We start from the raw sequence: 12,500 nt of genomic DNA, 5'->3' as shown, positions 1-12,500 counted from the left end.
CGACCACCCGCCTGGGCCGACTGGCGGCGGCGTCGCAACCGTCCCTTCGCGCGGCGCTGTGCGACGACTACTCGGTGCCCGAGAACGAGTTCTTCTTCGACCGCGACCCGGTGGTGTTCCTGTACGTGTTCCACTTCTACCGCAGCGGGGTGATGTGGGTGATGGAGGAGCTGTGCCCGTCCAACTTTGCGGAGGAGGTGGCCTACTGGGGCCTGCACATGAAATACGCCCAGCGGTGTTGCCGCATCTTGTTCGAGGAGAAGCAGGACGAGCTGGCCGAGTATCTCAAGATCCAGCGCGAGTTGGAAGCCGAGCTCGAGCCGGTGGAACGCGAGGAGCACTTTGAGGGGAAGTTTCTCGGCGGGCTGCGCAAGGCGATCTGGAACCTGATCGAGAACCCGTACTCGTCCATCCCGGCCAAGGTGATCGCCATCCTCTCCAGCTTCTTCGTGCTGATCTCCATCGTTGGAATGACGCTGAGCACGGTCGAAGAGATGCAGCACAAGGCGAGCAAGCGTTGCATGCAGCAGCTGGAGACGGTGTGCGCGGTGTTCTTCACGGTGGAGTACCTGATGCGGCTGGCCTCCACCTCCACCCTGCGCCAGTTCCTGCGCGCGGCCTTCAGCGCCATCGACCTGGTGGCCATCCTGCCCTTCTACGTCCAGCTGCTCTTTGAGAGCCTGGGCGAGGGCGAGGGCGGCCCCGGCGGGGACTACCAGGAGGAGCTCCACCGCATGCGCTCCGTGGGAAAGCTGGGCAAGGTGCTCAAGCTCATCAAGCTCATGCGCATCTTCCGCATCCTCAAGCTGGCCCGGCACTCCACCGGCCTCCGCGCCTTCGGCTTCACCCTCCGACAGTGCTACCAGCAGGTCTGCTGCCTCTTCCTCTTCATCGCCATGGGCGTCTTCACCTTCTCCGCTCTCATGCACTCCGTCGAGCACGACGTGCCCGGCACTAACTTCACCAGCATCCCCGACGCATGGTGGTGGGCCGCCGTAAGTGTCCCCCCCCCAGACTCAGTAGATATTTTATATATTTTATATATATGCTAAATTCATAAATACAGTAATTACTACATAGCATTACTGTGTATTGACCTACTTTTTCTGCCAAATTTGTTGTCTAACATGATGTTTTGGTACTTAATTTGTAAAATCATAACTTAATTTCATGTTTAATAGGCTTATCCTTAATCCCTCGTTATTATCCAACATATTCGCTTATCCAACGTTCTGCTGGCCGTTTATGTTGGATAAGTGAGACTCTACTGTAGTACATTATAATTATATTAACCTATTATAATATTATACTATATTTTCATTTTTCATTTTTATGATCCTATATTATCATTCTATATTATTATTATTCTTACTACCGAACATGCAAACCTGCATCTACCTCCACCGAGGTCTGATAGAAACACGCATCCACCTCCACCGAGGTGTCAATCAGAGGCGCCTCCGCTGAGTCCACTGAGGTCTGCTCTCTCCGCAGGTGAGCCTCTCGACGGTGGGCTACGGGGACACGGTTCCGGACACGTTCCTGGGCCGCGTGGTGGCCTTCGGCTGCATCTCCTTCGGGATCATCCTCAACGGGATGCCCATCTCCATCCTCTACAACAAGTTCTCCGACTACTACGCCAAGCTCAAGTCCCACGAGGTCCAGGCCACCGGGTCCCTCAAGGCCGCCCGCGAGCTGCGCCTCAAGGAGCGCGCCTGGAGGAAGTTCACCCAGGCCTGCTGCGCCGAGTACGGCGGGCACGAAGCCCCCGGCACCCCCGCCCACACGCGCAGGCCCGAGCCCCCCAGCCCCGCCCACCGCCCCACACCCACCCCCGCACCCGTCGCCCGGCAGCCGGAGCCCGCCCCGCGCGCCCCACGCACCCCCATGGGACGCCGGCTGGACTACCCGGTCCCCCACCCGCACCACGACTACCTGGACCACCACCCGGCCCACCTCACCCTGCTCTCCGGACACCCCACCCCGCCCCCGCCCTACGTCTTCCCGCCCCCCGCCCTCCAGAGGCACCGCTCCCGGAAGAGGGCCGAGCACCACGAGGGTTAAGGGAGAGGCAGTGGGCGGGGTCATGCAGATGAGATACAAATAATGTATGTAAATTATAATGTATAACTCTCCACATGCAAATACCACAATGACGGGGAGAAAAATGATACAAATAATATATAAAAATTATAATTTATAACTCTCCACAAGCGTTTCCAGTATGTGCGCCATGGGAAAGGGTAGGAAAGGGTTAAGGGAGAGGCAGTGGGCGGGGCCATGCAAATTCCACACCGACGAGGAGAAAGATGGGATACAAATAATGTATATAAATTATAATTTATAAATCTCCACAAACCTCTACATTATGTTCAGTTGCTGAGCCATTCTTCTATAGGAAAGGGTAGGAAAGGGTTAAGGGAGAGGCGGTGGGCGGGGCCATGCAAATTCCACACCGACGGGGAGAAAAATGATACAAATAATATATAAAAATTATAATTTATAACTCTCCACAAACGTTTCCAGTATGTGCGCCATGGGAAAGGGTAGGAAAGGGTTAAGGGAGAGGCCGTGGGCGGGGTCATGCAGATGAGATACAAATAATGTATATAAATTATAATGTATAACTCTCCAGTATATCAACCATAAGAAAGGGTAGGAAAGGGTTAAGGGAGAGGTCAGTGGGCGGGGTCATGCAAATTCCACACCGACAGGGAGAAAGATGGGATACAAATAATGTATATAAAACATAATTTATAACTCTCTGTGAACCGTCTCCATTATGTTCATTCGCTGATCCATTTTTCCATAGGAGCAAATAGGAAAGGGTTAAGGGAGAGGCAGCAATGCCATGGTTGACATCCCGGAGGTGTCCAGTAGGTGGCGCACAAGCCATTGCAACGAATGCATTCAAACCCAATGAGAATAAATGTATTTATTTACAAGGAGATGCTGTACAAATACACTGCATTGTATTATGAATATTTACACATAGATATATATATATATAAATATGCAAATTCATAAATATTGTTTTGATCGCTTTGGGGAATACTGTACAATATGGTACATGACGCGGAGAAATGGGTGGGTCCGGATGGCCTTTGGGGGTCCCTTCAGAGATGTATGTATATATATATGTATATGTGTTTGTGTGTGTACACACATATATATATATATATGTATGCACACACACATATTTATGTCTGGCCATCTGTTGGGAGGGATCGGATTGTGCCTCCTGACTTGAAATGAATAGGGTGGTTAAATATCTATCTATATCTATGTATGTCTGGCCATCTGTGGGGAGGGATCGGATGGTGCCTTGTGAATTGGATGGCTATATCTATATCTATGGCTTGTGAATAGGATGATTCTATCTCTGGCTGGATGGCCATCTGTGGGGAGGGATCGGATTGTGCCTCCATGATTGACATGGGCAGGATGGCTATGTTTTGGGAGAGGTTGGATTGTGCCTTGTGAATTGGATGGCTATATCTATATCTATGTTTATGCCTGGTCCTCTGTCGGGAGGGATCGGATTGTGCCTCCTGACTTGAAATGAATAGGGTGGTTAAATATCTATCTATCTCTATGTCTGTCTGGCCATCTGTGCGGAGGGATCGGATGGTGCCTTGTGAATTGGATGGCTATATTTATATCTATGGCTTGTGAATAGGATGATTCTATCTCTGGCTGGATGGCCATCTGTGGGGAGGGATCGGATGGTGCCTTGTGAATTGGATGGCTATATCTATATCTATGGCTTGTGAATAGGATGATTCTATCTCTGGCTGGATGGCCATCTGTGGGGAGGGATCGGATTGTGCCTCCATGATTGACATGGGCAGGATGGCTATGTTTTGGGAGAGGTTGGATTGTGCCTTGTGAATTGGATGGCTATATCTATATCTATGTTTATGCCTGGCCCTCTGTCGGGAGGGATCGGATGGTGCCTTGTGAATTGGATGGCTATATCTATATCTATGTTTATGTCTGGCCCTCTGTTGGGAGGGATCGGATTGTGCCTCCTGACTTGAAATGAATAGGGTGGTTAAATATCTCTCTCTCTCTATGTCTGTCTGGCCCTCTGTGGGGAGGGATCGGATTGTGCCTTGTGAATTGGATGGCTATCTCTATATCTATGTTTATGCCTGGCCATCTGTCGGGAGGGATCGGATGGTGCCTCCTGACTTGAAATGAATAGGGTGGTTAAATATCTCTCTCTCTCTATGTCTGTCTGGCCCTCTGTGGGGAGGGATCGTGTTGTGCCTTGCGCACAGGATGTCTCTCTCTATGTGTGGGTCCCTCACCGGCACCCGCACGCGTCGGCCACCATGTCGGGGAACTGCTTGAGGACGACGTTGTGTGGGTCCCCGCCCTGGAAGTAGAGGAGGCTGATGGGGGTGAGGCTGGTGGGGACGCAGCAGGGGGCGGGCGGGGGGGGCCGGGCGTGGGGCCGGTGGAGGGCGCGGGCGATGGAGCGCAGCACCGCGTGGTTGGAGGGGCGCAGGCCCGAGCCCAGCGGGAAGGGGCAGCCCCCCCGGCACTGGAAGGCCCCCACCCCGCGCGGGCTGATCACCCACCCGCCCCAGCCCAGATCCTCCACGTCCAGCACCAGCGCCTCGCGCCGGCACCCCCCCCCCAGCACCGCCTCATCCTCCTCCTCCTCCTCCTCCTCCGCAGCCCAGGCAGAGCGGGACCCCCGCCCACGGGGAACAGGCACCACGGGCAACACCACCCCTGCAAGAGAGAGAGAGATATGTCAATCATAGGCAAATCATTATGGAAATCATATGCAATAGGTCAAGGCACTCTGCACATGCTCACAGGCACCCCTGGAACGGGAGAGCCAAAGGTAGAGCCATGCAGTACATAAATAGAGACATGCCATGTGCAAATAATAATAATAATAATAATAATAATAATAATAATAATAATAATAATAATAATACATATGTAAATGGGGTCATGCAATATGTAAATAATAATATTAATAATAATACACATGTAAATGGGGTCATGCAATAGGTCAAGGCACTCTGGACATGCTCAGAGGCACCCCTGGAACGGGAGAGCCAAAGAGCCATGCAGTACGTAAATAGAGACATGCCATGTGCAAATAATAATAATAATAATAATAATAATACATACATACATACATATGTAAATAGAGTCATGCAATATGTAAATAATAATAATAATAATAATAATAATAATACATATGTAAATGGGGTCATGCAATAGGTCAAGGCACTCTGGACATGCTCAGAGGCACCCCTGGAACGGGAGAGCCAAAGAGCCATGCAGTACGTAAATAGAGACATGCCATATGCAAATAATAATAATAATAATAATAATAATAATAATACATATGTAAATAGAGTCATGCAATATGTAAATAATAATATTAATAATAATACACATGTAAATGGGGTCATGCAATAGGTCAAGGCACTCTGGACATGCTCAGAGGCACCCCTGGAACGGGAGAGCCAAAGAGCCATGCAGTACGTAAATAGAGACATGCCATGTGCAAATAATAATAATAATAATAATAATAATAATAATAATACATACATACATATGTAAATAGAGTCATGCAATATGTAAATAATAATAATAATAATAATAATACATATGTAAATGGGGTCATGCAATAGGTCAAGGCACTCTGGACATGCTCAGAGGCACCCCTGGAACGGGAGAGCCAAAGAGCCATGCAGTACGTAAATAGAGACATGCCATATGCAAATAATAATAATAATAATAATAATAATAATAATAATAATAATAATAACACATATGTAAATGGGGTCATGCAATATGTAAATAATAATAATAATAATAATAATAATAATAATAATAATACATATGTAAATAGTCATGCAATATGTAAATAATAATAATAGTAAATACATATGTAAATATGTAGTAATGCAATATGTAAATAATAGTAATAATAATAATAATAATAATACATATGTAAATAGAGTCATGCAATAGGTCAAGGCACTCTGGACATGCTCAGAGGCACCCCTGGAACAGGATAGCCAAAGATAGAGCCATGTAAATAGAGTCAAGCCCTATGGAAATATGGAAATAGCCAAAGATAGAGCCATGCAGTACGCAAATAGAGACATGCCATATGCAAATAATAATAATAATAATAATAATAATAATAATAATAATAATAATAATACATATGTAAATGGGGTCATGCAATAAGTCAAGGCACTCTGCACATGCTCAGAGGCACCCCTGGAACGGGATAGCCAAAGGTAGAGCCATGTAAATAGAGTCAAGCCCTATGGAAATATGGAAATAATAATAATAATAATAATAATAATAATAATAATAATAATAATAATAATACATATGTAAATAGTCATGCAATATGTAAATAATAGTAATAGTAAATACATATGTAAATGCACTCTGGACATGCTCTGAATCCTACAAGATGTAAATGCACTCTGCACATGCTCAGAGGCACCCTGGAATAGGATAGCCAAAGAGTATGTAAATAGAGACATGCCATATGTAAAGATGTAAATAGTCATGCAATACATAGTCATGCCATATGTAAATAATAATAATAATAATAGTAATAATAATAATAATAATAAATGCATATGTAAATAGAGCCATGCAATATGTAAGTAATAATAATAGTAGTAAATACATATATAAATAGTCATGCAGTATGTAAATAATAATAATAATAGTAAATACATATGTAAACAGTCATGCAGTATGTAAATAATAATAATAATAATAATAATAATAATAATAATAATAATAATAATAATAATAGTAGTAGTAAATACATATGTAAATAGTCATGCAATATGTAAAGGCACTCTGGACATGCTCAGAGGCACGGCTGGAATAGAATAGAATAGCCAAAGAGCCACGCAATATGTAAATCCGTATTTGCAATATGTAAATGCACAATGTAGATATGTAAATAGAGTCATGCAATATGCATATAGAGTTATGAAATATGTAAATAGAGTCATGCAATACGTAAATGCACTCTGCACACACTCAGAGGCACTGCTGGGATAGAATAGCCAAAGAGCCGTGCAATACGTAAATAATAGTAATAATAATAATAATAATAATAATAATAATAATAATAATAAAAAATGCGTGTATAAATAGAGTGATGCAATAAGGAAATGCACTCTGGCCATGCTCAGAGGTTGTACGGCTTGAGGCCTCACTCACCGCTGGGGTCTGTGTTGGGGAGCGGGGCGGTGGGGCTGTCGTCCTGGGCGAAGAGGACCAGCATGGGCTTGCGGCCGGGGTGGTGGTCCCGCCCGGAGGCAAAGCGGACCCCCGGGGTGGGGTCGGCGTCCAGCGACCCCCCCTCGATGGCCACCGCCAGGCCCATGTCCACCTCCTCCGACGTCCAGTCCCGCACCTGCCGGGCAAAGGAAACCACGTCAAAAGATCAGAAAGTCTCTTTCTATAGAGAATGAGGAGATCGAGGCAGCGAGCCCGGCTGCGAGATCGGTCATTGGCTCACCGCTTGAGTGACAGAGAAGACCTCCCATCCGGAGCCCAGCAGGGAGAGGAGGCGGGAGCAGAGCAGCTTCTTCCTTGACCGGCCCTCCACCTGGTACACGCTCACCTGAAATAAATAATAATAATAATAATAGTAATAATAATAATAATAATAATAATAAAAAAATTGAGCATAAGAATATAATACTATAATAATATAATAATACAATATAATAAGATACGCATATAATTATTATAATATAATGTTAATATGATAATACTGTAATGCTACAATATAATAATAAAATAATGGAATTATAATATTATAATAATAATAATATGATAATAATACTATAATAATACAATAGAATAATAAGATAATAATATAATTATTATAATATAATAAAATAATTATGATAATAATAATGATAAGAATAGCCGTGTCGGTGCCCACTGACCTGTTGGACGTGGTGCCTGCGTGGGTGAGGCCCGTCCAGCGGCCGGAGCTTGAAGAGGTGGAGCTCGGCGGTCAAGACCCGCTCCTTCCTGGCCTGGCCGGACAGGACAAACAAGAGCTGACCCCCCGGGACACTGCCATGCCCTGCAAAGGGAATAATCATCATAATAATAATTAATAATAATATAAAGATAATATAAAAATATAATGCTAATAATAATGTAAACATTCCCTTCCAGCCGTGCCTCTGAGCACGTGCAGAGTGCGTTGACCCATTCCGTATTATTGTTATTATATTACAATCATTTATCTCCCTCCCAACCATGCCTCTGAGCACGTGCAGAGTGCGTTGACCCATTCCATATTTTTATTATTATTATTATTGCATTTATCTCCCTCCCAGCCATGCCTCTGAGCACGTGCAGAGTGCGTTGACCCATTCCGTATTATTGTTATTATATTACAAACATTTATATCTCTCCCAACCATGCCTCTGAGCACGTGCAGAGTGCGTTGATCCATTCCATATTTTTCTTATTATTATTATTATTGCATTTATCTCCCTCCCAGCAGTGCCTCTGAGCATGTGCAGAGTGTGTTGACCCATTCCATGTTGTTGTTATTATTATTATTATTATTATTATTATTATTGCATTTATCTCCCTCCCAGCAGTGCCTCTGAGCATGTGCAGAGTGTGTTGACCCATTCCATATTTTTCTTATTATTATTATTATTGCATTTATCTCCCTCCCAGCAGTGCCTCTGAGCATGTGCAGAGTGTGTTGACCCATTCCATGTTGTTGTTATTATTATTATTATTATTATTATTATTATTATTATTATTGCATTTATCTCCCTCCCAGCAGTGCCTCTGAGCATGTGCAGAGTGTGTTGACCCATTCCATATTTTTCTTATTATTATTGTTATTGCATTTATCTCCCTCCCAGCAGTGCCTCTGAGCATGTCCAGAGTGTGTTGACCCATTCCATGTTGTTGTTATTATTATTATTATTATTATTATTATTATTATTGCATTTATCTCCCTCCCAGCAGTGCCTCTGAGCATGTGCAGAGTGTGTTGACCCATTCCATATTTTTCTTATTATTATTATTATTGCATTTATCTCCCTCCCAGCAGTGCCTCTGAGCATGTGCAGAGTGTGTTGACCCATTCCATGTTGTTGTTATTATTATTATTATTATTATTATTATTATTATTGCATTTATCTCCCTCCCAGCAGTGCCTCTGAGCATGTGCAGAGTGTGTTGACCCATTCCATATTTTTCTTATTATTATTATTATTGCATTTATCTCCCTCCCAGCAGTGCCTCTGAGCATGTGCAGAGTGTGTTGACCCATTCCATGTTGTTGTTATTATTATTATTATTATTATTATTATTATTGCATTTATCTCCCTCCCAGCAGTGCCTCTGAGCATGTGCAGAGTGTGTTGACCCATTCCATATTTTTCTTATTATTATTATTATTGCATTTATCTCCCTCCCAGCAGTGCCTCTGAGCATGTGCAGAGTGTGTTGACCCATTCCATGTTGTTGTTGTTATTATTATTATTATTATTATTATTATTATTATTATTGCATTTATCTCCCTCCCAGCAGTGCCTCTGAGCATGTGCAGAGTGTGTTGACCCATTCCATATTTTTCTTATTATTATTGTTATTGCATTTATCTCCCTCCCAGCAGTGCCTCTGAGCATGTCCAGAGTGTGTTGACCCATTCCATGTTGTTGTTATTATTATTATTATTATTATTATTATTATTATTGCATTTATCTCCCTCCCAGCAGTGCCTCTGAGCATGTGCAGAGTGTGTTGACCCATTCCATATTTTTCTTATTATTATTATTATTGCATTTATCTCCCTCCCAGCAGTGCCTCTGAGCATGTGCAGAGTGTGTTGACCCATTCCATGTTGTTGTTATTATTATTATTATTATTATTATTATTATTATTATTGCATTTATCTCCCTCCCAGCAGTGCCTCTGAGCATGTGCAGAGTGTGTTGACCCATTCCATATTTTTCTTATTATTATTGTTATTGCATTTATCTCCCTCCCAGCAGTGCCTCTGAGCATGTCCAGAGTGTGTTGACCCATTCCATGTTGTTGTTGTTATTATTATTATTATTATTATTATTATTATTGCATTTATCTCCCTCCCAGCAGTGCCTCTGAGCATGTGCAGAGTGTGTTGACCCATTCCATGCTGTTGTTATTATTATTATTATTATTATTATTATTATTGCATTTATCTCCCTCCCAGCAGTGCCTCTGAGCATGTCCAGAGTGTGTTGACCCATTCCATGTTGTTGTTGTTATTATTATTATTATTATTATTATTGCATTTATCTCCCTCCCAGCAGTGCCTCTGAGCATGTCCAGAGTGTGTTGACCCATTCCATGTTGTTGTTGTTATTATTATTATTATTATTATTATTATTGCATTTATCTCCCTCCCAGCAGTGCCTCTGAGCATGTGCAGAGTGTGTTGACCCATTCCATGTTGTTGTTGTTATTATTATTATTATTATTGCATTTATCTCCCTCCCAGCAGTGCCTCTGAGCATGTCCAGAGTGTGTTGACCCATTCCATGTTGTTGTTGTTGTTATTATTATTATTATTATTGCATTTATCTCCCTCCCAGCAGTGCCTCTGAGCATGTCCAGAGTGTGTTGACCCATTCCATGTTGTTGTTGTTGTTATTATTATTATTATTATTGCATTTATCTCCCTCCCAGCAGTGCCTCTGAGCATGTCCAGAGTGTGTTGACCCATTCCATGTTGTTGTTGTTATTATTATTATTATTATTATTATTATTATTATTATTATTGCATTTATCTCCCTCCCAGCAGTGCCTCTGAGCATGTCCAGAGTGTGTTGACCCATTCCATGTTGTTGTTATTATTATTATTATTATTATTATTATTATTGCATTTATCTCCCTCCCAGCAGTGCCTCTGAGCATGTCCAGAGTGTGTTGACCCATTCCATGTTGTTGTTGTTATTATTATTATTATTATTGCATTTATCTCCCTCCCAGCAGTGCCTCTGAGCATGTCCAGAGTGTGTTGACCCATTCCATGTTGTTGTTGTTATTATTATTATTATTATTATTATTACATTTATCTCCCTCCCAGCAGTGCCTCTGAGCATGTCCAGAGTGTGTTGACCCATTCCATGTTGTTGTTGTTATTATTATTATTATTATTATTATTGCATTTATCTCCCTCCCAGCAGTGCCTCTGAGCATGTCCAGAGTGCATCAAATCAAAGCCCTCCCCACAAATGGCCACCCAGCCCCTGCTTAAGGATAATAATAATAGTAATAATAATAATAATAATAATAATAATAATAATAATGGGGTTCCATCCTTTTCCTGCAGTAAGGGCACCCTCCGATCCCTCCTGAGAGAGGTCCATGCAGCCCTTACATAATAATAATAATAATAATAATAATAATAATAATAATAATGATAATAATAATAATAATAATAATAATAATAATAATAATAATAATAATAAGGGCACCCTCTGATCCCTCCTGGCAGATGTCCAGGCAATAATAATAATAATAACAACAGTGGGGTGGACTCACTCTTTATGCAGCCCTGACATAATCATAATAATAATAATAATAATAATAATAATAACAACAACAACAACAACAACGGTGGGGTGGACTCACTCTTTATGCAGCCCTGACATAATAATAATAATAATAATAATAATAATAATAATAATAACAACAACAACGGTGGGGTGGACTCACTCTTTATGCAGCCCTGACATAATAATAATAATAATAATAATAATAATAATAATAATAATAATAATAATAACAACAACAACAACAACGGTGGGGTGGACTCACTCTTTATGCAGCCCTGACATCATAATAATAATAATAATAATAATAATAATAATAATAATAACAACAACAACGGTGGGGTGGACTCACTCTTTATGCAGCCCTGACATCATAATAATAATAATAATAATAATAATAATAATAATAATAATAATAATAATAATAAACGGTGGGGTGGACTCTATGCAGCCCTGACATAATAATAATAATAATAATAATAATAATAATAATAATAATAATAATAATAATAATAATAATAAACGGTGGGGTGGACTCTATGCAGCCCTGACATAATAATAATAATAATAATAATAATAATAATAATAATAATAATAATAATAGGAAGGGACCTCCAAAGGCCATCAATCCCCATCCTTTTTAATGCAGGAAGGGCACTCTCTGATCCCTCCCGACAGAGGTCCAGGCAATAATAATAATAATAATAAATAAAAATAATAATACAGTAATAATAATGATATTAATACTGGTGGGGTGGACTCACTCTTGTGCAGGAAGCTCCGGACGGTGTTTCCTAGTGGGAGGCTTGCGTGTCCCTTGGGGGTCCCATCGTCCCCGGCCACCGCCCGGTAGAGGTCCAGCATGAACTCGGGGGGCTCCGGACGGGGCCCGAGGGCCGA

At 42.1% G+C, this 12,500-nt stretch overlaps 3 protein-coding genes across 3 annotated transcripts in view; 2 read left to right on the top strand and 1 right to left on the bottom strand.

Annotated features, from left to right (window-relative positions):
* Positions 1-2,760, top strand: part of LOC134295085 (potassium voltage-gated channel subfamily V member 2-like) — a 4,886-nt gene extending 2,126 nt beyond the window's left edge. Inside the window, exons 1-2 of the mRNA XM_062967018.1 lie at positions 1-995; positions 1,495-2,760. The exon at positions 1-995 is cut by the window's left edge and continues 2,126 nt beyond it. Coding sequence (XP_062823088.1) covers positions 1-995; positions 1,495-2,064 — 1,565 coding nt within the window. The 3' untranslated portion in view covers positions 2,065-2,760. The remainder of the gene's footprint in view (positions 996-1,494) is intronic.
* Positions 1-12,500, top strand: part of LOC134295083 (low-density lipoprotein receptor-like) — a 38,221-nt gene that overhangs the window by 10,048 nt on the left and 15,673 nt on the right. The gene's annotated exons all lie outside the window — the stretch shown is intronic.
* Positions 7,153-8,603, bottom strand: LOC134295082 (uncharacterized). The gene is made up of 3 exons (XM_062967014.1): positions 7,971-8,603; positions 7,535-7,639; positions 7,153-7,429 (listed from the first exon to the last, which is right to left on the bottom strand). Exons 1-3 carry the CDS (start codon positions 8,325-8,327, stop codon positions 7,226-7,228), a joined length of 666 nt encoding a protein of 221 aa, XP_062823084.1. The 5' UTR covers positions 8,328-8,603; the 3' UTR covers positions 7,153-7,225.

This window comes from Anolis carolinensis, unplaced genomic scaffold (genome assembly GCF_035594765.1).
Source record: "Anolis carolinensis isolate JA03-04 unplaced genomic scaffold, rAnoCar3.1.pri scaffold_75, whole genome shotgun sequence".
In the NCBI taxonomy this organism is placed as follows: Eukaryota; Metazoa; Chordata; class Lepidosauria; order Squamata; family Dactyloidae; genus Anolis; species Anolis carolinensis.
The sequence above is the reverse complement of the archived record's forward strand: the minus strand, read 5'-3'. Positions and strand labels throughout refer to the sequence as shown.

Coding starts and splice junctions, on each gene's coding strand:
- LOC134295082 (XM_062967014.1), bottom strand. CDS start 8,327: ATGGGTCAACGCACTCTGCACGTGCTCAGAGGCATGGTTGGGAGGGAG. Junction 7,640..7,970: donor GCAGGCACCACGTCCAACAG/GTCAGTGGGCAC, acceptor TATTTATTTCAG/GTGAGCGTGTACCAGGTGGA. Junction 7,430..7,534: donor TCTTCTCTGTCACTCAAGCG/GTGAGCCAATGA, acceptor TTTGCCCGGCAG/GTGCGGGACTGGACGTCGGA.